The sequence below is a fragment of the Branchiostoma floridae genome, unplaced genomic scaffold (assembly GCF_000003815.2).
Source record: "Branchiostoma floridae strain S238N-H82 unplaced genomic scaffold, Bfl_VNyyK Sc7u5tJ_168, whole genome shotgun sequence".
NCBI classification, from domain to species: Eukaryota; Metazoa; Chordata; class Leptocardii; order Amphioxiformes; family Branchiostomatidae; genus Branchiostoma; species Branchiostoma floridae.
The window spans coordinates 202,190-226,589 of NW_023365788.1; the positions used below are offsets into that span (position 1 = coordinate 202,190).

General features: G+C 41.7%; 2 protein-coding genes across 3 annotated transcripts; both read right to left on the bottom strand.

Annotated features, from left to right (window-relative positions):
* Window positions 1–1,880: 1,880 nt before the first annotated feature.
* On the bottom strand, window positions 1,881–5,705 carry LOC118408525 (phosphatidyl-N-methylethanolamine N-methyltransferase-like). The gene is made up of 3 exons (XM_035809345.1): window positions 5,490–5,705; window positions 4,122–4,309; window positions 1,881–2,862 (listed from the first exon to the last, which is right to left on the bottom strand). The coding sequence occupies exons 1-3, from the start codon at window positions 5,648–5,650 to the stop codon at window positions 2,564–2,566; spliced, it is 648 nt and encodes a 215-aa protein (XP_035665238.1). The 5' UTR covers window positions 5,651–5,705; the 3' UTR covers window positions 1,881–2,563.
* Window positions 5,706–10,532: 4,827 nt separating this feature from the next.
* LOC118408500 (neuronal acetylcholine receptor subunit alpha-9-like) lies at window positions 10,533–22,705 on the bottom strand. Of its 2 annotated transcripts, XM_035809315.1 has the most exons (11): window positions 22,503–22,705; window positions 21,999–22,088; window positions 18,671–18,819; window positions 17,599–17,643; window positions 16,749–16,858; window positions 15,962–16,162; window positions 15,301–15,390; window positions 14,296–14,406; window positions 13,318–13,454; window positions 12,311–12,503; window positions 10,533–11,039 (listed from the first exon to the last, which is right to left on the bottom strand). In XM_035809315.1, exons 2-11 carry the CDS (start codon window positions 22,051–22,053, stop codon window positions 10,673–10,675), a joined length of 1,458 nt encoding a protein of 485 aa, XP_035665208.1. In that variant the 5' UTR covers window positions 22,054–22,088; window positions 22,503–22,705; the 3' UTR covers window positions 10,533–10,672. The 2 variants fall into 2 exon arrangements, with proteins under 2 accessions (XP_035665208.1, XP_035665209.1); XM_035809316.1 differs by lacking the exons at window positions 18,671–18,819; window positions 22,503–22,705 and having other exon boundaries at window positions 21,999–22,082.
* Window positions 22,706–24,400: the final 1,695 nt, after the last annotated feature.

The following is a 24,400-nucleotide window of genomic DNA, read 5'->3' on the forward strand; positions in this document are numbered from 1 at the left end:
ATGGGTTTTTAAGTCAAGGAAACCCCAGATTTCTCCGAACTGTTTGGTACAATAGAATGTTTGAAGTAATTTGAAGTTATTATTACTATGCTGTGTGAATTGTCAAAATGTGGATCTGACGTTACCAAACTTACAAACTAAAAACACTAGAAGTTTGTAGACACAGTAAACGTTTTTGAATTTGAACAGATTGTTATGTTTCTGAAGGAAAAAGATACTTAGCATTGTTTTTACTGGCCTACTGGCTTGTGTTGTTTTTGTTTCTTCCGTCGCAAGCCAGAAAAAAAGTACTGTGATGTAGGCTAAAACAGATTATAACATTTTTTTAAATCGCTATCCTGTAATGCTGGTACAAGCAAGGAGGTTATATAGATCCACATCGGAAGTTTTCTATCTTTTCTAACCATAACGTTTTATCTTATACATGGAACGCTTTCATCTGCGAACAGGGCATCAAACGTTTGACAATGTTTTTTTTTTTAAATTCCTTTTGTGACGAATTTTCTTTTCCCTTTAGAAACACCCTGCATTTTCTTTCAAACTGTGGCCTTTCTAGTTAGTTATTGTTATTGTTTAAGTTATTGGGTGGGCCGACTACTCACTCTTTGCAGCCAGGGGCTAAATTGCGAGTTCAATTTCTTTCAATACACATCCTAGCTTGGATTCCCAGATTGCCCTGTATGATGACCATTCACACTACACGGGGAGCCAGGTACCTTCTCACCTGGCCCAGCAGCACCCCACCTGAAAAGTTTTCACAGTAGGCGGAGAGGGGGCAATTATTGAACAATAGGGAAAATCTGTGAAAATTGGGGTCAAAGTTGGTTGCTATGTGTTGCTAGGGGAGCCAACACCCACTTTGCTGGGGGTCCCTGAACATGACTTAACTGCTGAGAGCGCGAACTTAAATACATTTACAGTAAATGTAACCTGGCCAACGGGCAACAGAACTTACCCTCCCAGGCCTTCTTATTGGGGTATGGGGATTGTAGAATTCGGAACAAAAATCCGGGAAATTGGCCAGTGGAGTCAGTCCACAATGAGGTACATGTTTCCCCTCCATGCAACTTCTCTGGTAGCAAAACTCTTCTGGTAAATTGTTCCATATGTCAATAAGCCATTAGCTGACAATGACACCATTGCGTCCAGTACGGCATCTGATGTCTTAGAACAGTTCAGGTGATTGGCAAAGAACTTTCCGACATGAAGCGCCGCCTGGCGAGATTTGTGGGAGATGCAGTACGGCGCGGTCAACATGATGGCCAGTTTGAAGTCCATATTTTCGTCGGAAATCTTCTGTGTCGCCACTTAATCTGACCCAGTGCCTTTTCTGAATATGGTGCCTTTTTTTGTCGCCCCCTAAGCTACCAATGTTCTGTAGGACCCGTTTCAACGCTTCTACTTAATCTATCAGTTCATTGTTCCATTTCACGAAATGTGGCAACGCTTTATAAGCTTGGTGTCATCAAGACGCTAGTCCACAGACCTGGCACCATCATAACAGATCCACCTGACAGGGAGACAGATATAAAAGCTAACGGCACAACCCGCCGTATGTGCAAATGCGTGCTGTCTACGTGCCAAAACGTGGGCAATCTTTTCGGATCTGTAAGTACCACCTCCGTACGAACTCGTAGGGAATTCGACGGATTTTAGAGCATTACGTGCAGGCAAAACTTTGTGTCCATCGGTCTGCGGATTCGCTCCCCGAATCAAGAGGCGGGCGAATTTGAACCTACGAACAAATGTACGGCGGGTCGTGACCTTAGCTTAACACTGCAACATCTTCTCGTGGCACCGAAGAACAAAACTATCAGAGAATAGAAATGTGCATGCGGCGTTGCACATCAGATTCCGTGCCAGGAAACTACTAAGAAAAGGACTTGCGAGGATTCCTTTATTGGCAAGACAGTACTAAGAACTGAAAAAAAGAAATCAGAAGTATGCAGGAACACAATTCTTTTCACCTTGGACGAACATATCACAATGTCTTTTGTTGATGTTGTTTGTGTAAACAAAACTTTTCATAAGATCACATTGTTACATATTTTGTTGTTTATCATAATTTTCTATTTTCAACTCGATATTAATACTGCCTACAAATGCCACATTAGAAAAATATGACTTTATCAAGGCCTTCTCAATGATATCCAACACTTGTATATTTGAAGTGTACATACGTTGGAAATTACTGATACTGTAATACTTTACTTTACTTTATGATGATAATTGATTAATATGTAGTAGAATTTAACAATTCATAATTTGTTTTTGTGAGAGTCTTCGGCTATTCGTAAAGATTACATGTATAATAGTTTACATTGCTGATCTAGACTTTTATGCAGGCTGTTTATTCATTGTGATATTTTCATTTATCTAACCTTAAAAAAAGCATATCATGTGCCTTATTGTCGGAGTCTTCGGCCGAAAATTCATGGTGAGTTTTTTTGGTGTTGGATTAAAGATTAAACTTTTTACTATGGTATTTACCAACACAGATGAGCTTTCATTCGGATTTCATTATTAGTTTCAATTCTTTCTTGGTTCTTCGTCTTTTTCTTCGTCAAACTTTTTTCTGCTCCAAACCACGCTTGCTGTATATATCTGCAGTGAAGGGCTCCTCATATGTGAGTAGGATTTTATAACACAGCACAATCAGACCACACAGGAGCAAGCCGGCAGGACTCCCCATCATGAAGGCCACGCCGACAAAGTTGAGGGTGGTTCCCCAGTACATGGGGTTGTCCAGCACGCTGAACGGGAAGCTGCCGATCCGCTCGTCAAGATGGATGCCGAAGTAGTCCCCCATGAAGGTGCAGTACCAGCCGAGCCGCCAGAAGGAGCTAAGCACAAACAGTGATCCTGTAACGGTATATGAAGAACACGTGTAGAATTCGAGGTCTAGAGGGGACCAATGTAGAATTTGAGGTCTAGAGGGGCGAGTAAGAACAGAAAGAAACAAACATGCCGACATCCGGATCGAACCCGGGTCGGCAGATTACAAATCCAACGTGCAAACCACAACACCAAAAGCTCTAGAGCCGTTGGCGTGGTCAATTTGGCAGCGCTTGAACCCCACTGTTACACACGTAATACAAATGAGATCAAAGACGAACGTCATAGATTGTTCACGATTTAATGATAAACTCACACTGCTGTTCACATCACTTTCCGCTTGCTCTACAGAATTTGCTACTCTCTGTTCGATAGATAGATTTAACTACATTCTGGGAGGCGATAATCCTCACTGAGTAGGCAAATATATCCTCGAATGCTTGTACCATAGAACCAATAGTGTAAATGATATGCTAGATCCAATATGTTGACTTATTCATACCTATAGATATCCATATATGTCCGTTTAGTTGTACTGTAAGTAGTTGTAATACATATAGACCTTACGAAAGTCGCTGTACTTTTGTCGTGTCAATAAAGATGTCTTTTTATCTAAATATTGGAGTGTTGCATTGGATTTCAGGTGGATATTAATAAATCGCTGTTGGGGATTAGAGTTTAATACACACTTTCCTCATTATTTCCATTTTATGCTAGATTTGAACTTTATTGTCTTTTTTAGGGGGGATGGGCCCCATAGGACTCATATAGCGGGATATTTTGGAGCTCGGGTGGCAAGGTTCGATTTTATTCCGACTAATCCTTTGCGGCACCCATACACTTCACTAACCAACAGTTTTCGGTCCATTTCGCTCTCTCTTTATGTTCCATTTCGTTCTTTTTTTTATTTATTCGCACATATCACATGGATTAAAAACAAATTGATATACAGAATTGAAATATATGCAGGGGTGGGCAAAAGCCTACGTAGCTTTTCTTGCCATACCCCCCTCCCCCCGAACTAAGTAGCATGAAATAATTGAATTATACATAATGAAATTTAACGAAAAAACACTAAACATCAGTTAAAATCATAACATAAACTATACTAATGGAATAGAAGTTATGGTACAAATAATCAAAAGAAATGATAAATATAGAACATAATTTACAAATCATATAGAATTAAGTCGAAATTTCACAAAAAAGGAATGATCTAATTCGAACTTTCTGTACTATGGATCCCCATTGAATTAGACGGAGGCATTTAGTATAAATTAACTTACCAATGCCGGCAATAGCATATCCTACTACCGGTAGCTGTATGGCAGAGAGGGATGGCTGGCCTTGCAGGGCTGTCATGTACAGGGAGTCCCTCACCATCCCCATCAGGAGAATGGTCACGGCCATCACACTACAGGCGGTATATTTGGAACGGAACAAGTTGGTCATCCAGCGGGTGCGATACTCCGACCTGGGGACGGAAAATAGAAAATATGACACCTTTGTAGTCTGTCAACATTATGTATGTAATCATACCAAGTTTTTCCGAGTCTTTTTCAACATCATTCCCAAACACAATGACACTGTATCAAAGAGTAGCGACACAACAATGTACTTAACTCGTATAAGTTTATCTAATTTTTAATTGTAGAAAAACACCTATGAAAAAAAAGTTGTATTGACTTTAGAAGTAGACCTCAACGGCCAGTTTGTAACAATGCCTACGCGTGCGCTTGCATTGTTCTTCTATAATGCCCTTCTATTTTATGTTTTAAGAGTTAATGGTAATATTATCATGCATCCCAGTTTTTACACATAACGGAATCACAGTTGTTGAGTGGTAAGTTAATGATTTACATGTTATATCATGGTCCTGACGGAGACACCCTGATTTTCCCAGCCTGGAATCCTGGACTGTTTCCGGTGCATACGCAGCCCGGCGGCGGCCAAAGGGCTACATGCCCCCGACGATTTTAAATTTGTAGCCCCTGGAGTTAAATCTTAATTTCTTAGAGAAGCCATGAGCAATTGGGAGCTAATAGAGATCGAGTTCCAACTCTAAAGAAGGATTGTTGAAGGGGTTATGATTTAGCGCGAGGGGTCTTGTATCCTGGCTATGAGAATTCGATCTGCGAGGGTCCTTGAAACCGCCTGAAGTCAAGGCTACCACAATCAGTGTGTCACCATGAAACAGTGCCCCTCTGATCTCTATTAGAAGCCTCCGATCTCTATTGGGAGCCAATAGAGATCGGGTACCGGTGTCAACTCTATACAAGGCTTGTTGAAGGGGTTATAATCTAGCGCGAGGGGTCTTGTATCCTGGCTAAGAGAATTCGGTCCGACGGTTCTCGAAACCGCCTGTAATCAAGGCTACCACCTAATCTCGAACCAGATCCACGGTGCGTTATGTATAGTATCAAACTCTGCCCGTTGGACTCCCTTAGCCGGCTATAGTCCCTGGCCAGCTTTGATACTATCTTATGGCACCGTAGGATCTGCTTGGAGATTAGCTACCACCCACAATGAGGGTGTCACCATGAAAAAGTGTCCCCCGAGGCATTATTTCAATGGCCCTTTGCCAAATTTGCATGTCTCCACCCATCCGCCTGCACCATGCAATACGTAAACCATTACCCGTGACCGGTACCCACCTGCACATTACCGTCCATATCCCAGGCTTGAGGATGATCCCCAGCGCCGCTATCAGCATGTTGGGGTCCTCCAGACGAACGTACTCCTCTAAAGCAGCCATTTTGTCGGTGCCCTGAACCTTACACTTTGAGAGGACTTCGTACCCTCTGCGCAGACCCATCGTAATGTTTTTCTTGATCTTTGACCGGACACGAAATACCGAGCAAACAAACAGTTTCTGTAAGGTTTAGCCATTCCCTCTTCTGCCTACGTATAAGCCCGCGCCATTTTTTTTCGAAAACCTGTTAGTCGGGTGATAGGAGGCTAGGGCTGTGGATCCATTGTTATTGAGTTACCTTGTTAACGTTACTGTGAATCTTTAAAAAAATGTACGTGGTAGTTTTATTCGTGCTGTAACTTCGTAACTTCACCACCGCGAAGATGCATTTCCAAAGCGTCACAACATATCAACAGAAAGTTTTAATCACGAACACAGGGTTTGCCGAGTTTTGCTCCTATCGCAAAATTAAATCCCCGCCAAAATTTAGTATTTATGGTGTATTTTTACCTGCATGTATGCAGGTATGGTTTTGATGCTGGTGGAAACTTTTCGGTAGCCGGGGATGTAGGGCGCTGTATCTCGTGAACGGATGGTGCGAGCACGACGATTTTTGGTACGTGGGTTGGGGGTGGTAGCCTGACACTCAGGTGTGATTTTGGGCCTCCTGGCGCTTGACCTTGACATCGAAGGTGGCATTTTTTGTGTTTTTGGGGCACTTTTGGCGCTGTGTGTCCGGAACGATACGCGCGATTGCGACGATTTTTGGTGCATGGGTGGGGGGTTGTTGCCTGTTGCCTAGGATTGACTTTGGGCCTTGTCGCGTTTGAACTTGACCCGGCAGGTCGAATTTTGTGTCCGGGAGGGGTGTTTCCGGAGTTATATCTTCTGAACGGCTGGTGCTGGCGCGATGATATTTGGCACATGTGTCGGCGGTGGCTGAATAATGCTCAATTTTGATTTTGGCGCCCTTGGTGCTTGAACTTGACATTTTAGGTTACTTTTTGTGCGGGCACGGGGCGTGCGCTGTATCTCCGGAACGCAAGGTGCCATTGTGTTGCCATTTGGTACGTGAGTTGTTTGTGGTGTCCTGGTGGTCAGGTTTGATTTTGGGCCTCCTAGTGCTTGAACTTGATACTGTATAGGTTGACCCTGTTTTAGTGTGGTTGGGGCATCCTCCCAATATCTGCTTGGTTTTAAAAACAGATTATGGTTGGGTGTAGAACCATCATCTGGCCTGGGCCACCTTCAATGTATCAGGTTACTTAGTGGCACTGACAGTTTGCCAGATGACGGGAGTGTACAAGATTATATATCTGTTGGTCAGGTATAATTGAAGTTTGCTTATTACTCTTTGTGGTGTTTCTAGAGCTGTATAGTACTGAGTTTTAAGTTCCGGTACAAGTTCCTTTACCCTGTTGGCAATCATGGTTGAACTTGAACTTAAACAGAAGAAGATGCAATTTTCTAATGTGGAGGAGAACTGTATAGAGTGTGGGCATAAGAGAAAGGTATGTGTATGATTTGTCCTGTGTTTCTTTTTGTTTCTTTGGTAATGCCATTTCCATACTGTATACAGGTAATTTGTTGTTTTGGGCTAGTCATATTCGCTTGGTTTTTGGGCCTGCTTAATCTATGGTACAGGCAGGGTTAAGTGGTGGAGGCTTAGCTTTGTTCTGTTTTAAATTCAGTATCGTTTGTTGCATTTTGTCGCGGCAAATATATGATGAAATTTCCCTTCTAAGCAACTGCTCATTGGTTTGCGGGGATGTTTGCTGGGTGTTTGCTTTGACTACAACAGCTTCTGAACTTTTCAAAGCTTCCATTGCCAGCAGCTTGCCATCTATAAATGGGATTGACAAGGACATTTTTCATAGTAAATTATGCTGTTAAATTTGGCTTAGATACTACAGGAGATTTAGGTTTGGGTTGGATGGATTGAATGAAAATATCGTACCACCCTGGGGACTAACTGTTGCTGCTGCATGGGGGCTACCACTATTCATGTTGTCTAATGTCTATGGAACTACAGATAAAAGTATCATTGGTCAAATTATGCGAGTAAAACATTCCGATGTCAAGTGAATAACACCCCAGAAATAAGTCTTTAATGAATATCATTGGAAGAACACAAACCAAGGAGACTTAGCAGCTGCATTAGGTCAGTACATTGAAATAGGAAGATATTAGTATATCATGTGACAGAGTAACTACATGTGCATGGGCCATCTGAGACAAAAAAAGGTAGCGTCTCAACAACTTCAAAGTACTGTGGTTGGTTACATACTTAAGAAATCCAAAATAAGTAATGTTCATCCCTGTCCAAACTTACAAATTCAGAAAATGGAATTTCAGAGTCAGACTTTTGCATGGTGCACAACCAACACAGTAAAAAGCTCATTTTTCCAACCACGTACCACAGACAAAAAGGCAAAAATACACAAGAGGTCTACAGAAGCCCAATACATTTCATGCAGGCCTGAGGTCTACGAACTCTTGTTGGTCACTGTTTTTGTGTTTGTGTGTGTGTTTGTGTATATATGTGTGTATGTTTATGTATGTGTGTGTGTTTGTGTGTATGTGTGTTTGTGTGTATGTGTGTGTGTATGTGCATGTGTGTGTTTATGTGTTTGTTTGTTTGTGTGTATGCTTATCATGAACCAGTCAGACGAATCTAGAAGAGTGATTTAGTGATACCAGCTTACGCCGGAGGCCTTTTGATCCCATGTTGAACTCCGTCTGAAGCTGTATTGTTCTCTAACGTACTACGCCCAGTGCATGGGTCTGAATAATAGGAACCGATCGCGAAGTAATTATATATAATGGTTGTCTGGTTCTGTAAAGGCCATTGAACTGGCGCGGTTTGACAGAGATTTACTTCTAGAGTTTGCTGATCAAATAACCATCGTACAAATCATAGCAATTCCTCGTAATAATTTATGTATATTATAACTTCCTTAAACAATCTTACATAACCATTTAAGAGAACTAACTGCAGTCAAGAGACTATGTAGTAGAGAATAACATTAAAATGTTTTTGCATGAGAAAGTTCGTCGACCGCAGCTTGACCGCAGTTTACCTGGACATTTAATCGGAGCCTTTTTTTGTATAATACCTGTCACACAGGCTGTTGAAATCATGGTACCAGCTAACCGTAGTATTAGCTTTGTTGCACCACAATTGTTGGTACAAGATACAAAGTATTTCAAACTTTATTTCTGGGCACTTTCAAGTACTGTACCAGACTATGTAGTACTGAATGGCACGAATATGTACTTGCACCAGAAAGTTCATTGACCGCAGGTTGACCGTGGTTCACCTTTACATTAATTCACCTTACCGGTAACTGACTAATGTAAATGCCTTTGGCTATCATGCAAATAAATACATATTTGGTTTATTAAGACAGTTCTTTATTACGTATATATTATAATAATACAAACACCTTATCATTGCTGTCAGCGCAGTCGTTAGCATACTATTAGTAAACAAAAATCCCCACTTTACAACACGTGAAAAGTAGTCAAAATTATATATAAATAATAGAGATAACCTTATCAACAATCTTCCGTACAATATAAAACAGTTAGATTGAAAAACTAAAGTAAATTCACAATATTCAACAATTGCATTAACATAGAATAGTTTCAATATATAATATGAATCAGTCAGAACTACATTTACAAGCAAATATTTAGACAAAGTTGGTAATAAGGACCAAGTAGTACGTAGTACCCACGCAGTTAAGAAAAGAATACACAGTATTAAACGGCAAAATAACATGCAAATATAATATATGCTCCAGACAAAGTCGGTAAGGACCAAGCAGTACGTAGTACCCACGCAGTTAAGAAAAGAATACACAGTATTGAACGGCAACATTACATGCAAATATAATATATGTTCAATTCCCATTATGTATAATGTAAGCCATTAAAATATGACTTAAAGAAGACATGTTGGTAAAAAAAAGTTTGTTTTTACAGTGATAGTAAATGTTCTTTTGAAATAGTCTCTACAACTTTCCTTTTGTTATAGAACATCATAATACAATATTTTATCCAATCCTAAAATTCGCTTGTTGGTCAAAAGTTGTCATTTACATAGATCAAGTAACTTTGACTTCAAATGTGGCAAAGGAATAATGTCATTTCAATAACCCATTCGAACAATGACATGATTTGAATAATGTCATTCAAATATTGGCATTCTTCTAATGCCATTCGGAAAAAAATGTATTCACAAAACGAATAATATCATTCAGGGCTCTAGCCAGCTCGAAATTTTTTCCGTCAGCCAATTCCCATTGTCGCGAAAACACTATTCCAGGAGTTAGAGAGACTGAACTGAGACCTTGAAAAACGGGTTTTTAATGAGATTATCGTATGCGAAAGGGCACCGACACACATTGTCAACAATCATAACAATAGTAAAACAAACAGTGTGTAGTTTTTACGGCGTCCCCAAGCCGCCTGTAGCTTTCATCAAGGACTTTTGTCCATCAAGGTTGACGGATTGGTTTTAAAATTTTTCTGTCACACGCAGCAAATTTCCGTCAATTGACGAAAAAACGGACGCTGACTAGAGCCCTGATATCATTAAATGATTGTATTCAAATGTCATCGGAATAATGACATTCGTATCATACAATAGAATTCCAATGGACACATTCGAATTAGAATAGACATGGAAGTGTGATGGACAGCCTATTTCAGTCTGATCTTGTCACTCGATATAATGAAGTCCATCTATAATATGACATCCATACTTATGACATCCACCTATATACAGATTTTTTTAATAAACTAAACTTTAACTGACCAACACTAAATTGATTTGGACTTACCCCAAATTTTCGGCAGACTCCGTCAACCTTGATCACGGAATAGACCCATCTACTCTAGCTTCCGGATGTGACGTCGGAGACACGTGACTACAGCAGAGGGTAGTAAATGCCAGATATCCTGTGCCCCCCCCCCCCCCCCCCCCGTCTCTGTTCGGCGATGGAACAAGGCTGACGGAGTCGGCCGAAAATTTGGTGTAAGTCCCAATTAATTTAATGTTGGTTTAGTTAAAGTTTAGTTTATGTCATTTACCAAGACAGATGAACTTTCATGCTTAGCTGTACACAGTGTCTCATCACTCTAGATCATCCCGAACACCACTACATTTACCACGACCATTATCACGGTGAAAATAGCGAAAAAAATCCTGTCAATACGCGAAGCCACCTCCCTCCACTCATACAAGGCTTCATCAATCTTCCTCTTCTCTTCCCGGCTCATTCTGGCGGCTCTCAGGTTATTCACGATGACGTCCATCTTGGCTAGGAGAACCGGGTCCATGGAGTTGTTGTTGTTGTTGTTGTTGTAAGACTTGGTGAGATGAGTCGTCTCCATAGCAGAAGTGCTGTAGGGCCTTTTCATCCTACTGGTTCTGCCGGACAGCGCCGACTCCAGGTTCTTCCAGATGCAGGAGTTCAAGGTGACCCCAGAGGCGTCCGGAGGAAAGCTGATGGAAAAATAAATGGTATTAGACCATTGTTGCAATTTTTTTTGCCACACTTCGCTAAATACAGGTTACAACACAACACTGCTGCGGAGCAGACACAATTACATGAAACAGATACAAAGTAAAATTAACATTAGATAAACTAAACTTCTCCTCTCCATTCAGTTATGGTAGGGATAAAGGAACAGGCATGTTGTTGATACTCCCTAATCAAACGAATGTATTACAGTTAAGGCAGGCCAACGTTATTGAAAAGTTTTACCCCTTTACTTTGATATACTAAATAATACGTGTCTGTCATGCGTAGAAAATATTGTTTGGGGCATTTGAGCTCGATTTCAGCTAATATCGTCCTTGTTAATCGTGGTTATGAATGAAGAAAATAACTTTATTGTATACATTCAAGCCTGGACGGGCTAGGTACAGGTCACTGAGAACAGACATAACAGACATATGCAGAAACAACAAGATACAATTTAACTATTTGTAGGTGCTAAGGCCCCCTTTCCACTAGACGGCGATCGCGCTGCGCTCTCACTGCGACCTGAATAGGATTTGTGAGAGCGCCGTCCTAGTGGAAAGGAGATTTAAGCTATCAGGATGCTCAACACCTCGCTTCTTTGTACAAGGGTTGGCATCCGTCTGTCTCGGAAGACAATGGTAGGCAGACAGGGTGGGTTTTAAGGCGACCAGTCTGCCTGGCCTGCGCTTGGAGAAGGTGAAGGAGGGGTGTGCACCAGCGTTCCCGCCAGGTTCTTGAAAGTATGCGTCCAAATATTTGGGAGGGGGGTATTTATCGCATTATATTCTAGGGGCCCTGTGCACTTCCTTCTCCACCTTCTCGTCTACTGGCGCACTAAGTCCTACAGGGGCAACTGTATGCACCGTGTAAGATGGCCCCAGCAGATGCAGGTTTATTGCTTAGAGTTTCCGTCTTCCGACCAAGGATGCAAGGGGTTCCTCCCACCCCTAACTCGTGTGTCATGGCAGGTGCATCATGCCCGAACATGCCCCTAAGGCCTGTCACTGCCACAAAGCCCTGCCACTAGCCACAGCTAGGTGCTCATTCACACCTGAGTTAAGTGAGGAAAGTCGTCGTGTAAAGTGCCTGTCCCAAGGGCACAAGATCGGTGACACGGCAGCCGGATTCGAACTCTTGGGACCTCTTGGGCCTGAGACCAACGCGCTGCTGATTGCGCCAAGCGATCCCACAGTCGCACACTTGTACAAGGGTAGATATAAGTTATAATTAAGATAAGAATATGACGTACCTGATGCTGCGGCGTCGGAAGCATCTCCAGAAGAACCAGTCGGCCCACTTGGACGGCGCGTCCAGCCGGAGGAACGTCTTGAGCCCGGCCGGGGGAGGCTGCGCACGGAAACTGCCGAAGTGCAGGCTCAGGATGACCACATTCATGGCGATCGCCAAGGCGTTGACGAACAGAACTGCGCCGAAGTACTTCCCTAAAAGCAGAAAGATACTGTAACTGTAGAAACTCTCGCGGTGGTTTAATGTTCGCGGTTTCGCGGCGGCCGCTTCTCCGCGAATTTAAAACCACCGCGAACAGTTTTCTCATTACAGTAAAAGACAACAATGCACGGTGCTACCGCGAAATTAGAACCACCGGGAAAAGTCAATTTTTCCGCTACCACGAAATTATATCTCCGCGAACTTCAATGCATTTATAGTAGCTATTTTTTTTTTGTACATCTGACAGGCAAGAATAATCAAATAAAATAACCAAATAAAATGATAACTATTAAAGTAAAGTATGTAGTCGCATTGTCCTGACCACAGGTCGAAAGATAGATGGATCCAAGCAGGATATTTGTTTTACTACATACACATTAGCATTTTTGGCCCTGGTTAGACTGTGTAAGATCAAATTGGACCAGTTCAATCAAATCGGTGAGATTTCCTGAGTAAGAACAGTACTAGTCCGATTCTGGATTGAATGAATCGATGCAATCCACCTCTCGGCTTGTTTTGGGTGGATACAATCGAATTGACCAGCAGCGTTTGATTTGTGTAAAATGGACCTATTGACAACAGAAATTACACTTTAGTGCGATAGATATTCTAACATACATAAAACTCAGGAAGCTCAGCCACAGGCGATGCCGATGAACAAGACGAAGTGGGGAGAGATGAAAAAAGACTGATTGTTGATGCAGAGTGTCCAGACCACTGCATCGGCAGAACGCAGTGGACTAGTACTACTACATAAAACTCAGATGTAGAACGGATCTGGAAGCTGTAAGCACCCTCAGGTCTTACCTATAATGGGCACGTAAGATGATGTTTTCGGCAGCTGCCCTGCCACCACCTCCATGTTGACTGTGTTGGCCAGTAGCGCCGTCAGAACCATCGTCATTCTCTCTCCGGACTCGGGCGGCGTCAGGAAACCCAGCAAACTGCAAATACAACAGTACAGATCTATACAATGTAGGTGGCGCTGTTGCGGCGAGAACACAATCCCAGGCGTGGCTAAGTTGGTATTCCCCCTAATCCTAGTTCATCACTATCCCTGGGGATGGCTTTCTTATCTATACCACCTCCTTGACCTGACATTGGTTATATAAAGCAGCGAGAAGCATATACAACTATATACAAAAGAAAACTTTTAGAAGGGTAAAACAAAGCAATGACACCTCTGTGTATTTTCCTAACAATGGCTATTAAAACGCTGACGTTTCTTAGGCAATCGTATAGTTGATACTGATTCGATAGTTGTAGAAACGGCACTGGTGTAGTGAAGACTAGGCTACCACACTACTGTCCAATTGTGTATCTTGAAATGTCTGTTACATCAATTCTTGCTACAATGCCTATGGTCAGAGTATTTTTGTTTCTTTGCTCATTTTGTTTCCTTATATCTTGTTTCTCTCACTCTATATTTAGAGTCTGGATAGGATGTCATCCATTAAAGCTTGCTGTGGCCTAAAACATAGCCATCTTCCAACGCCGGGACATCCAACAGCCAAACTGCCTGTCTGGATGTACCCTGCTTTCTCAACCGTCACTCTTAGTTCCTGACCACCCTGCTTATTAATGTTAATGAGCTTACCCTTATATACGCAAGACCCCTTTTAAAAACTGAAAGGCATATTCTCTGATTGGCTGACAGTTGGTTGGGGGGGGGGGGGGATTGAAAGAGCAGGTTGCATCCAGACAGGCGGTTTGGCTGTTGGATGTCTCTGCGTAGGAGGATGGACATAGCTAACGAACTCACAAGCCATATGGAGATATGCATACCTGATGAGCATTAAAACACAGGCAGGCACAAAGATGTAGTACTGATAGTAGAGCGGCCTCCTCTTCATCACCAGGGTGAAGGTGACGTCAGGAAAGGGTTCGGGACAGCAGCTGCAAAGAAGAGGAGTAAGTTTAAGTCTGTTGGGTCTCAATTATACAATTTGTAGCTAAGAATATCCCGACAATATTTGCTGAGTCAAGTTCCTCAGCGACACCCCAATGGGGTTTTTGGAGGGTAAAGAAGATGAAGATGAAGTTTCGTTCTTGCTATGGGTGCTGTAACGTTGACCCACACCACATTGAAAAACAGTGTTTTTGAGATCATGTCAAAGATATTTGATTTGACTTGATTTATTTATTTGCACATTTAAAAAAAACATAAAGCTTGTACATACTCTTCCCTTGTCAATATTTACAGATTACAATACAGTTTAACAACTCAAAAAGTAAGAAAGGTTGAATGGATATGAAAATCATACATTAAACAGTAATGTAACAAGGATATCGTCAAACCCTTGGAATTGATTGGCATTCTATGACATAAGTATACGTTTTAGAAGTTCTTATTCAATCTAAATGTATTTGCTCTTTTTACAGATGCTTTGAGTGGGACCGGTAGCCCAATGGCAGCATGTTCGCCACGGGACTGTGAGGTCTCGGGTTCGACTCCGGCTGCCGTGTTACCGATTTTGTGCCACTTTGCACGACTTTCCTCACTTTACTCAGGTGAAACATGAGTACCCAGCTTCGGCTAGGACCGTCCCTCGAATAGGACGTTAAATGGAGGTTCCGTGTATGGGGAGAGCCACGCCCCATGCACGTTAAAGAACCCCCACACGTGCGATGGTGTGGTGTGCGATGGTACAAATCCTTCCGTCTGGAGTTGGTGATTCACTTCAAATCACCCGGTTGGAGGCCTGGCAAACCTGTCTCGTATCAGCCATACGGTGATTTACATCATTCATGTACGAAAGTTGATTAAAATATAATATTAAAATGTCTTACTTGTAGTAGTGAACGTGTCGCTCTGCTACCAGGTCGGTGACTTTCCATTCTTCCATAGAACCCAGGTTGGCGATATCTCCTTTTGGGAATCTGTTGAAGCAAACGATACATCTGTTAGATATTACCTACATTCATAACAAAACAACTTCAGGTGCTTAGTTACGCTTTACTTACTTCTGGAGAGGGATCGTCAGATCTGTTGGAAATGAAGAGAATGTGCATGTCCTAAAAGCCTATTTTTGTTACCAAATGAAATAGTTCGAACACTCGCCTGTAATATCTATCTCCAAAATGTCAGAAAAAAATTAAAAGGCTTCTTACAAAATGTAATTGTGAGATTTTGTGTATTTACATATATATATATATAGAGTATATAGTAGAGTAGATTCATCCCTCAAGCTACTGACATCTTGCACACTGCAGAAAGACATCTGGAGCCGCATAGTTCAAGTTTTGAACTTTTTTTCAGCCTGTCAGCCTATATATATATATATATATATATATATATATATATAACCTCCTTGCTTACACTTATCTTAACAACCTATGATGTCATCAAAATCCACCCACCGCGCATGCCCCCAATTGTGACCTTTCACCTTCATTCGTTAATGTATAGGTAGTGACAAAAAGGCACCCGATCTGCGATTGTGACACCTACCGATTCACGAGGTCCATTTTAAGTCCGTCGTACGACCAGGAGCCGAATTTGAGCGGACAGACTTGGATATCTTCGGGGAAGTACACGATGTTGACCCGGCAGGCGGCCTTGTACGTGAAGGGGTACAGAAAGGCCACCGAACCGTCGGGCCGGATCGTCGCCTTGAAGTCCGGATTCTCCACAAATCCCTCGTCAAACACACTGTGGAAGAGTTTCAGGAGAGATAGATACATCAAGTCTATGTCTTTATGTCTGATAGACTTGATTTTAGTTCATTTGTTGTTTTCTTCGCACGTACACATATACACACAGACACAGAGAGAGCAGAGGGAGATAAAGACTGGAAGAGAAACGTACATATTATACATGTAAGTAAAAGGGAGAGAGATGGGGGGGGGGGGGCAAGCACAAAAAATAATCAAACACAAACGTATTATGTAATGCGGTAAGGGAAAGAGAAACACATACATACACGAACGCACACACACACACACACGCATACACACATACACACGCGTACACACACACACACACACACACACACACACACACACACACACACACACAAGCACAGACCACAGATGTTCACACAGAAAAACATATCAGAGTAAGGGAGAGAGAGGAAGAGCGATAGCGAATAGTGAGAGAAAGAGCGATGGCGAGAGAGAGGGAGGGAGGGAGAGTGAGAGAGAGGGGGGGTGAAAATGGAGGAAGGGAGAGGTAGGGAGGGGGAGGTAGGGGCAGTGAGAAACAGAAATTTTTGTGAATTTGTGAAATAAACAGGTACCTGTTATACAACAAGATGTCCGGACTCCAGATTTTACTGCCCTGGATTCGAAGTAAGTCCAATCCGTTGTATTCCGATGGATCCCACGTTAAAAATGGGTCCGTCCAAAACTGAAAAAAAAATTGGAAAAAATGTAGGTCTTATATTGCACAGAATGAATTACGACAAGACATATAATATATATTATCTGAAAAACCTCTGTGTTATCGTGAGGTATCGTGTGGAGCAATCGGTAATGTGTTTGGCCCAAAAGTTTGAAAGGTACCAGGTTAAAAATCCCCGATATATCCCGATGTTGTGCCCTTGGTAAGGTAACTTAACACGATTTTCCCACTTCACTCGGCTGTAAACGAGCACGTAAAAGAACTTATCATTACACATATCAGAAATAGCAGGGGTCTTTCTGGTTGTCACCAGTGGTTCAAATCCCACAGTCCTATACTGGCGGTAACTTGGGCGATTTAGCCCCGCCTTTTGTATGCTCCTCGCAATTCAGCCCCTGGCTGCGAATAGAGAGTAGTCTGTCCACCCAATTACCAATAACAGTAAAGAAATATAGAAGCTTTTTGCAAGTTCGTGCCCGAGGGCTAATTGCAAGTGCATGGTATAAACATAGGAGATATACAAGTGACAATGAACAGTTATGAACAATATTTTACTCTAATACTAGTGTTGGCTATTTTTAAACAGGTTGGGTTTGACTTCTTTTTTTTGGAAGCAGAGGGAGACGAAAAGCCCCTCAAATTAAGTCGACCCACCGAATAACCAATAACAATGCTAAAGACTAAAGCTATGAACATGTAACAGATGATATGTTTAATTTACAAATAAGTAATAAGTGTTGACATACCAGTCTCATCCAAAGGTTGGCTGTAAGCATATGATTCCTGTCGTCCTGTATAGCAGGCAAAAATTATATTGAATATCGAAACATTTTTTTTTTAATTTCTTGGAGCAAGTTTTTTTTATCTTTTAATCAACATATCCACGTATGAAATTAAATTTAGTTCTGTGAGGTTTACACAGTAAATATCAATAACTTCCTCGAAAAATGCTTGAAATGCGATTGACTGAAATACGAGTAGCTTCTTAAGGTGGGTTCACACGTGCGCATATATTTAAGTCCGTATGAGGCGCACATGGGAGTATTTGCCTCCACCAGGCCCACACAGGTCGTTGTAAATATAATGGAAATTGGACAAACGTAAATAGGTAATATGTCAGACGAGTTAGCTGGGTCGCTAACCATACTTCTCGGCCAGCTAACTCATCTGGCATGTTATGTATCTATATTTGTCCAATTTGTACTATTTTTCCCGCGACCTGTGGAGCCTGGTAGAGACTAAGAGCTTCCTAAGCACTTCAAACGGACTTGAATATATACGCATGTGTGACCCCACCTTTAGGCCGCAAAGGCCACAGTAAAGTGCCCTAGCCGGCGATCGCGGTGCGCTCTCTCTGCGGCCTAAAACGATTGTGTGTAACCGTCGACTTCATAAGTATATCATAAGAAATAAATATCATAAATGTGTGACTGAAATGAAAACAAAACACACAAATCGTAATAAAAAAAGTCGTTTTATTTTCTACACGCATGTATACAATTCGTTTAGCGATCTGTCAAATTTGAGGTCGCAGAGAGAGCGCAGCGAGGGTGCCGTCCTAGTGGAAAGGGGGTATGATTAAGGCCTAACCTTCGCTTTCAGAATAGCTATATCATACAAAACGTAAATGTGTGACTGAGAAGACAACAAAACACAGAAAGTGTAAACAGATTCGTTTCTTTTCTATACAATTCGTTGAGGGATACGTCAAATTTTAGGTCACAGAGAGAGCGCGGCGAGAGCGCCGAACTAGTGGAAATGGTTATAAGATCGCCGTCATAGCACTGGAATGGGGAGCGTCCATAAATACAGACATACCATGTGTAGATATTCCGCCACCGCGATGTCGATGGTGACGTTCACGGCGTCCGACACGTTTCTAACGGGCCGGCGGTCGGTGTTGTACCCCGCTAAGAGATTCGTTATCAGCTGTTCCTCGGGAGATTGTATATCGCTGCCAGATGTCACTTTAAAAGAAATATATTGGTTATCTTACCACGGATGTACTTGTGTACATTACTCAAATTAGAGCCTGATTTGCATCATCAAAATATTATGAAGTAATTTTCCAACTTAGCTATGTTTGTGTGTGTGTGTGTGTATGTGTTTGTATGTTTGTATGTTTGTGTGTGTATGTGTGTGCGTGTGTCTGTGTTTGTGTGAGTGTATTATGTTTGTGTATGTGTATGTATGTATGTATGTATGTATGTGTGTGTGTGTGTGTGTTTGCGTGTGTATGTTTGTGTGCGTATGTGTGTGTATGTATGTATGTATGCATGTACTAGTATGTATGTATGTGTGTCTTTGTGTATCTTGTGTGTTGCATTTCCTATACCTATAGACACTTGGTTCACCATGCACACCCTGAAGGCCAATTGTTCACAATATATCAAATATCACACCACAAGACGAGATTTTTTCCCTATCGCCCTTCTAATTGGCTTTGTGACCAAAGTTTTGTCAGGCCTTGTCAGACACATTGTATTTAGCCAAATTACTTGGTGACTTTAGTAGAATTCTGAATGTTAATTGATGCACGTGGGACTAGGAGGTATTTGCTCGTATGATATGAAGTAATATGCATGTTCATTTCCTAAATTTAATATCTATTGGAAAATAACATTTTCTTCTAAAAGTAGGACTTATAGGACAATATGAGAAATGGATTTGTAGTGTTATATAAGGGATTGCACGGCTAAGTCAGCATTTAGGGCGCGGTCACATTAGACGTGCGATCGTCGTACGATTTTGACGCCATAGGATTTTCAAGCAGGCCGTGACAGAGCCAACTACCGACATGGATCCCAAACAGCATTTTGTGTAGTACGAAGACAGTCAAACTTTACAGGAGACGTACATGTTTCCCTCCATCCTGGTTATTTTCGATCGTACGACGTTCTCACGACCTATGTGACCGCGCCCTTAATACCCACATTATCCACGATCTTCGGGCGTATCGATGGAAGATCGGCCATATTTAAGATCGACAGAAGGTTGCGCGTATTTTTCACCTGAAAATTGTTGCAAAATCGTCGTCCAATCGATTTTAGACAAATGTAACAGGGGTACTACGCAAAAGGGTTTGATGGGCAAACAGGTTAAGATGAACAACTCAACAACTCCTACTCTTTGACCTACGACACATGTCATGTTTACTTAACAGTGCAGAAAGCATAATCTACGAGGTTTCACTGTAAACATGATGAAATTTGTGTAAGTGTGTACTTGCATATAGGTATATTGAGGTAAGCTAGTACATATTTTAGAAGAAAATGACTGTTTAGACTTGTTAATCTTTAGAATTCTTGAGAGACGAAAATTTGCGACCTAATCGATTGGAAGTAATACTATTTATACTGGTCTTCTTATTCTTTCATTACTGTCATGTTCAAACCTGCTTGCTTGAGAAAGTCCAAATATTCCTTGATATTGACTTTATCACGTACACGGTTGTATTTTGATGAATGTCGCAATAAACAGTAATAATTGACAGATCTTAACACCAAAAATTGTCTGTTTTTGCATATCACCCGTGGCTATAATTACAGCGACCGACAAATTGAATATCATTTTGCCGCACCCTAGTTTTTCAAAAGTTCAGTGAACCTAGTTCACTTCCCTAAGGCTATACAGTTTACTGTGCGACTGCGTTTTAATATCTACCTGTGTGCAAGTATTTGTAAAAATTAAATGGATGCAACTATATCAATATTTTGTCTGTAGGACACCCGGATTGTCATTTTGTCTGAACCCGACTTTTAGCCATGATCTCAAACTGAGGAGATAATATATATATAGATGGTAGTGCATGGTACATTACCCCCAACTACATTCGACTGTCTTCTTACAAAACAACTCTGAGACTCACTTCTTTGTCAGAGGTTGGTTCCGTAAAGGCCTGATTAAAAATTTGAACGACAAATGACCGTAAAACATTCATCTTTCGATTGTGCTGGCAGAGCAACCACTGACAAGGATCTAAAACACTTGTTTACAGTGGCTGAATTTTGTACATACGTTTTCTAAGGGTGCCCCAAGGGTTTACCTTCATGATACCTTTGTCACATATGGCAACAATCGATCGGACGACGATTCTGCGGCAATCCCCCGAGCCTCTCTCATAATAACTTTATTGCACAACAATTGTACAAGGTACAAAGTATTGCTTATATGCGACAAGGATGGTTTTCAGGTGAAACTATACGCGCAACCCTCTGTCGATCTTAAATATGGCCGATCTTCCATCGATACGCCCGAAGATCGTGGATAATGTGACAGGGGTATAAAGGCCTGATTAAAAATTCTAGGACCTTAAATGTGAACGACAAATGACAGTATAAACTTTTATCTTGCGATTGTGTTGACCACAGCAACCACCGACAAGGATCTAAAACGCTTATTTATGTTAGCTGAATTTTGCACATACGTTTTCTACGGGTGCACCAAGAGTTTGCCTATATAAACAAATCGGACGAAGAATGGTATTAACGTTGAAGTTGCCATTCTCGCATGTCTTTGTACGATTTTCATGCTGTAGTACTTCCAAACAGGCATATTCGGATTTGGCAGACGAAACCACAAACAAAGATCTCAGACATAATCTTTAAAGGCATAACACATGCACAACCGTGTCAGGTATACCTTGGCTTAGTAATACGACCGTATGGTGGTACAGGGTATTCCCCTACGGGAATGATCAGTGGAAAAGTACTAGTAAACAACAAAAGTCTCAATGCCTCAACACACTCTGCAGTATGCTTGCAGGATCCTGGTAACAACAACAACAAAAACTTCACATTTTAGAAGCCTTTTAGAAGCATATTTAACATTCTCCAAGTTTGTTCCTTTGCACAGAAAGGACCCCGGGCGTTCAAAAAGTGTGTGTGTGTGTGTGTGTGTGTGTGTGTGTGTGTGTGTGTGTGTGTGTGTGTGTTTGGGGGGGAGGGGAGTGTTAACGTGAAGAAAGTCGCATACATCACATCTTGAGGCATAACTAAAAACTACAATGATTTGAAATGTTTGATGCATCTTTACTTAGAGGTTTCGGCTTAGCCCAGAAATATGACATATGACCCTTCATCTTAATTCCTTCAAATTCAGTGCCCCTCGTTCCTTAAAGTTTTTATGACATAAATGTTGGACTTACCATGTGAAATCACCATGGCAGCAAGGAGAAAAGGCACGATTTTCCACGTCTTCATAGTTCACAACTTCTTCACAACGCTGGAGCCAGTATCTGTAGTAGGAAGAAAATCAAGACCGTCAATGCGACCCCTTCAATAAGCACTATTTCAACTACGATTGATCTAGTGTAACAGAATTAAATATCCGTGTTAATACATTCGATTTGAATGGTTAAAAAATTGTGTTTGAGATCAACAAGTGCACAGAACTACCATGAATACCATCCAGGTAGTTCGCTCCTACGTTAGCTTCTGCTACTGGAATAACAGAGAGGCGACTGTCTATACTGTGTATTTTAGAAGTAAGAGCGAAAGGGACTGTAAAAACGTTGGTGTATAATACACGTCGGAGCGAGCTACTATCCGGAAGACACCCAGGCTAACGCAGAATTATATCTCAATTAAAAACAGAATACAAACACAATGATAGTAAAAGAAAAATTGTACTCAACAAACTCACACCTTACCTCTCTACGTTCGTGTTTTCAACTGAAGCACTAAGGGAAGAAGAAGTCACACGGAACAGTTCCTTATCCTTAACGAACACGCCCATATCTTGTAGTATTCCGTTAACGAGATCATTGTGAACCAATAGGGCTCCACTTTCCCACCAACAATCAAAACATACTTTGGGCCACGAGGTTGTCTTTTGTTCTGTGGTTTTGAGCTGTATTCTTCCATGACTCACTGTGTGCCCAAAGGGGGGTTCTCGGTACCTAACCAATGGGAAAGGAGCCGGGTCACATACCTTACGACTACACCTATTTTTGTCGTGTGACGTGACGCAGGTTTTTCCCGCCCTGAAGCACTGTCCCTCTCTGGGACAATAATATTATTGTATTGTGTAGCATGACATACCTGAATGACAGCTGTATTAACACTCAAAAGATTATTGTTGTTGGTCTTGCCCGCTTGCGTATCTGTATTCGTGTGTGTTCAAGATTGCACATATATGTGTCAGTGCTTGCGTGCGTGCGTGTGTGTGTGTGTTTGTGTGTGTGTCCGTGTCTGTCTGCGTGTGTGTTCGCCCTTGTCTGTCTGCGTGTCTGTGCGTCCTTGTCTGTCTGCGTGTGTGTGTGTGTGTGTGTGTGTGTGAGTCCGTGTCTGTCTGCGTGTCTGCTTGTATGTGTGTGTCCGTGTGTTTGTGCGTCTGTGTGTTTGTGTTAGTGCGTGTGTTTTTGCTTGCGCGCGTGTGTGCGTCTCTTTTTGCATGTTTGTCTGTGCATGCTGTGTGTTTCCATGTCTGCCTTTGTGTGTCTGCGAGCTTGTATGTGTCCTTGTTTTGTGTGTTTGTGTGCGTTTGTGTGTGTGTATCCGTGTCTGTCTGCGAGTGTGCTTGTGTCTATGTGTGTTTATGTGTGTTTGTCCGTCTGTCTGCGAGTGTGTGCATTTCGGGGGGGGGGGGTGTAGCGTGGTGAACACAGTTACTCGAGAAAGCCTTGGCCGTGACCTCTGGCAGTATGAGAATTTTTTTAAATGTCGGAGATAAAGATATAGAGATAAAACTACAAATGAGTGAGTTTTGCAAACAAGCTGGAAAAAAACGGTCAGCACCATAGCCATCCCCTCCAACAAGTGCATGGACTGGCGACAATGGGGGACCAGAAACCAGGCGAATTCTGGTATAACGTTACGGTACTGCATTGCTCATCGATGCAAACTAAGTCAGCAAATACCTAAGCAAAAATGCCAAAAGTTATGCATGTTTTGTACATGTGGACTTTAGCAAAGCCTTTGACTCCGTTTGGCGATCAGGTCTTTTTTTAAACTTAACAACCTTGGAATAGAAGGAAGATTCTTAAAGACCAAAAAAAAACATGTACTCAAAAACCTTACAAAGCCTTACAAAGCCTTTTTAACTAACCATGGGGTCCGATAAGGCTGTACTTCAAGTCCTACTTTGTTTAATTTATTTAATTCAATGCACTGCTCGATATGTTGCTTGGCAGGTATGTGGACCTTTTACTTCCCGGTCAACATATGTACTAAATAGCGTGTCCAACCATCTTATGTGGTCAAGATAAAGTCCCTGTAGATGTATGGTATGTCCTAATTTAAATTAGGGCATTTTAAAATTACCATCTATTAACACGAAACACCTCGTTGTTTGGTACACCAAGCAGCGACATTAGAACACAAGGCAAATGTCTGGAACTGATTAAGTGTCTTTAGTTTCTATGGTATTTGCAATAGCTATTCAAATCCTATGGGTACTGGTATGTTAATTGGCTACGAACGCATGAAATTTACGAGAATATTTTTCAGGTCTGTTGCTAAAGAAATCTTGGAGGCGAACCCATATGATCTAAATATGATAAAAATACCATCTGATCTAAATATGATTTTTCTTTCTTTTAAAAACGGT

Bases quoted from the DNA above. Each gene is read 5' to 3' on its own strand.
- LOC118408525 (XM_035809345.1), bottom strand. From the start codon at position 5,650: ATGGGTCTGCGCAGAGGGTACGAAGTCCTCTCAAAGTGTAAGGTTCAG. The intron at 4,310-5,489 runs GTGGGTACCGGT...TTCCGTCCCCAG, and splicing joins ATATGGACGGTAATGTGCAG to GTCGGAGTATCGCACCCGCT. The intron at 2,863-4,121 runs GTAAGTTAATTT...ATACCGTTACAG, and splicing joins ATATGCTATTGCCGGCATTG to GATCACTGTTTGTGCTTAGC.
- LOC118408500 (XM_035809315.1), bottom strand. From the start codon at position 22,053: ATGAAGACGTGGAAAATCGTGCCTTTTCTCCTTGCTGCCATGGTGATT. The intron at 12,504-13,317 runs GTAAGACCTGAG...TTCTGCTTTTAG, and splicing joins ATCTTACGTGCCCATTATAG to GGAAGTACTTCGGCGCAGTT. The intron at 11,040-12,310 runs GTACGTCATATT...TTTTTCCATCAG, and splicing joins TTCCGACGCCGCAGCATCAG to CTTTCCTCCGGACGCCTCTG.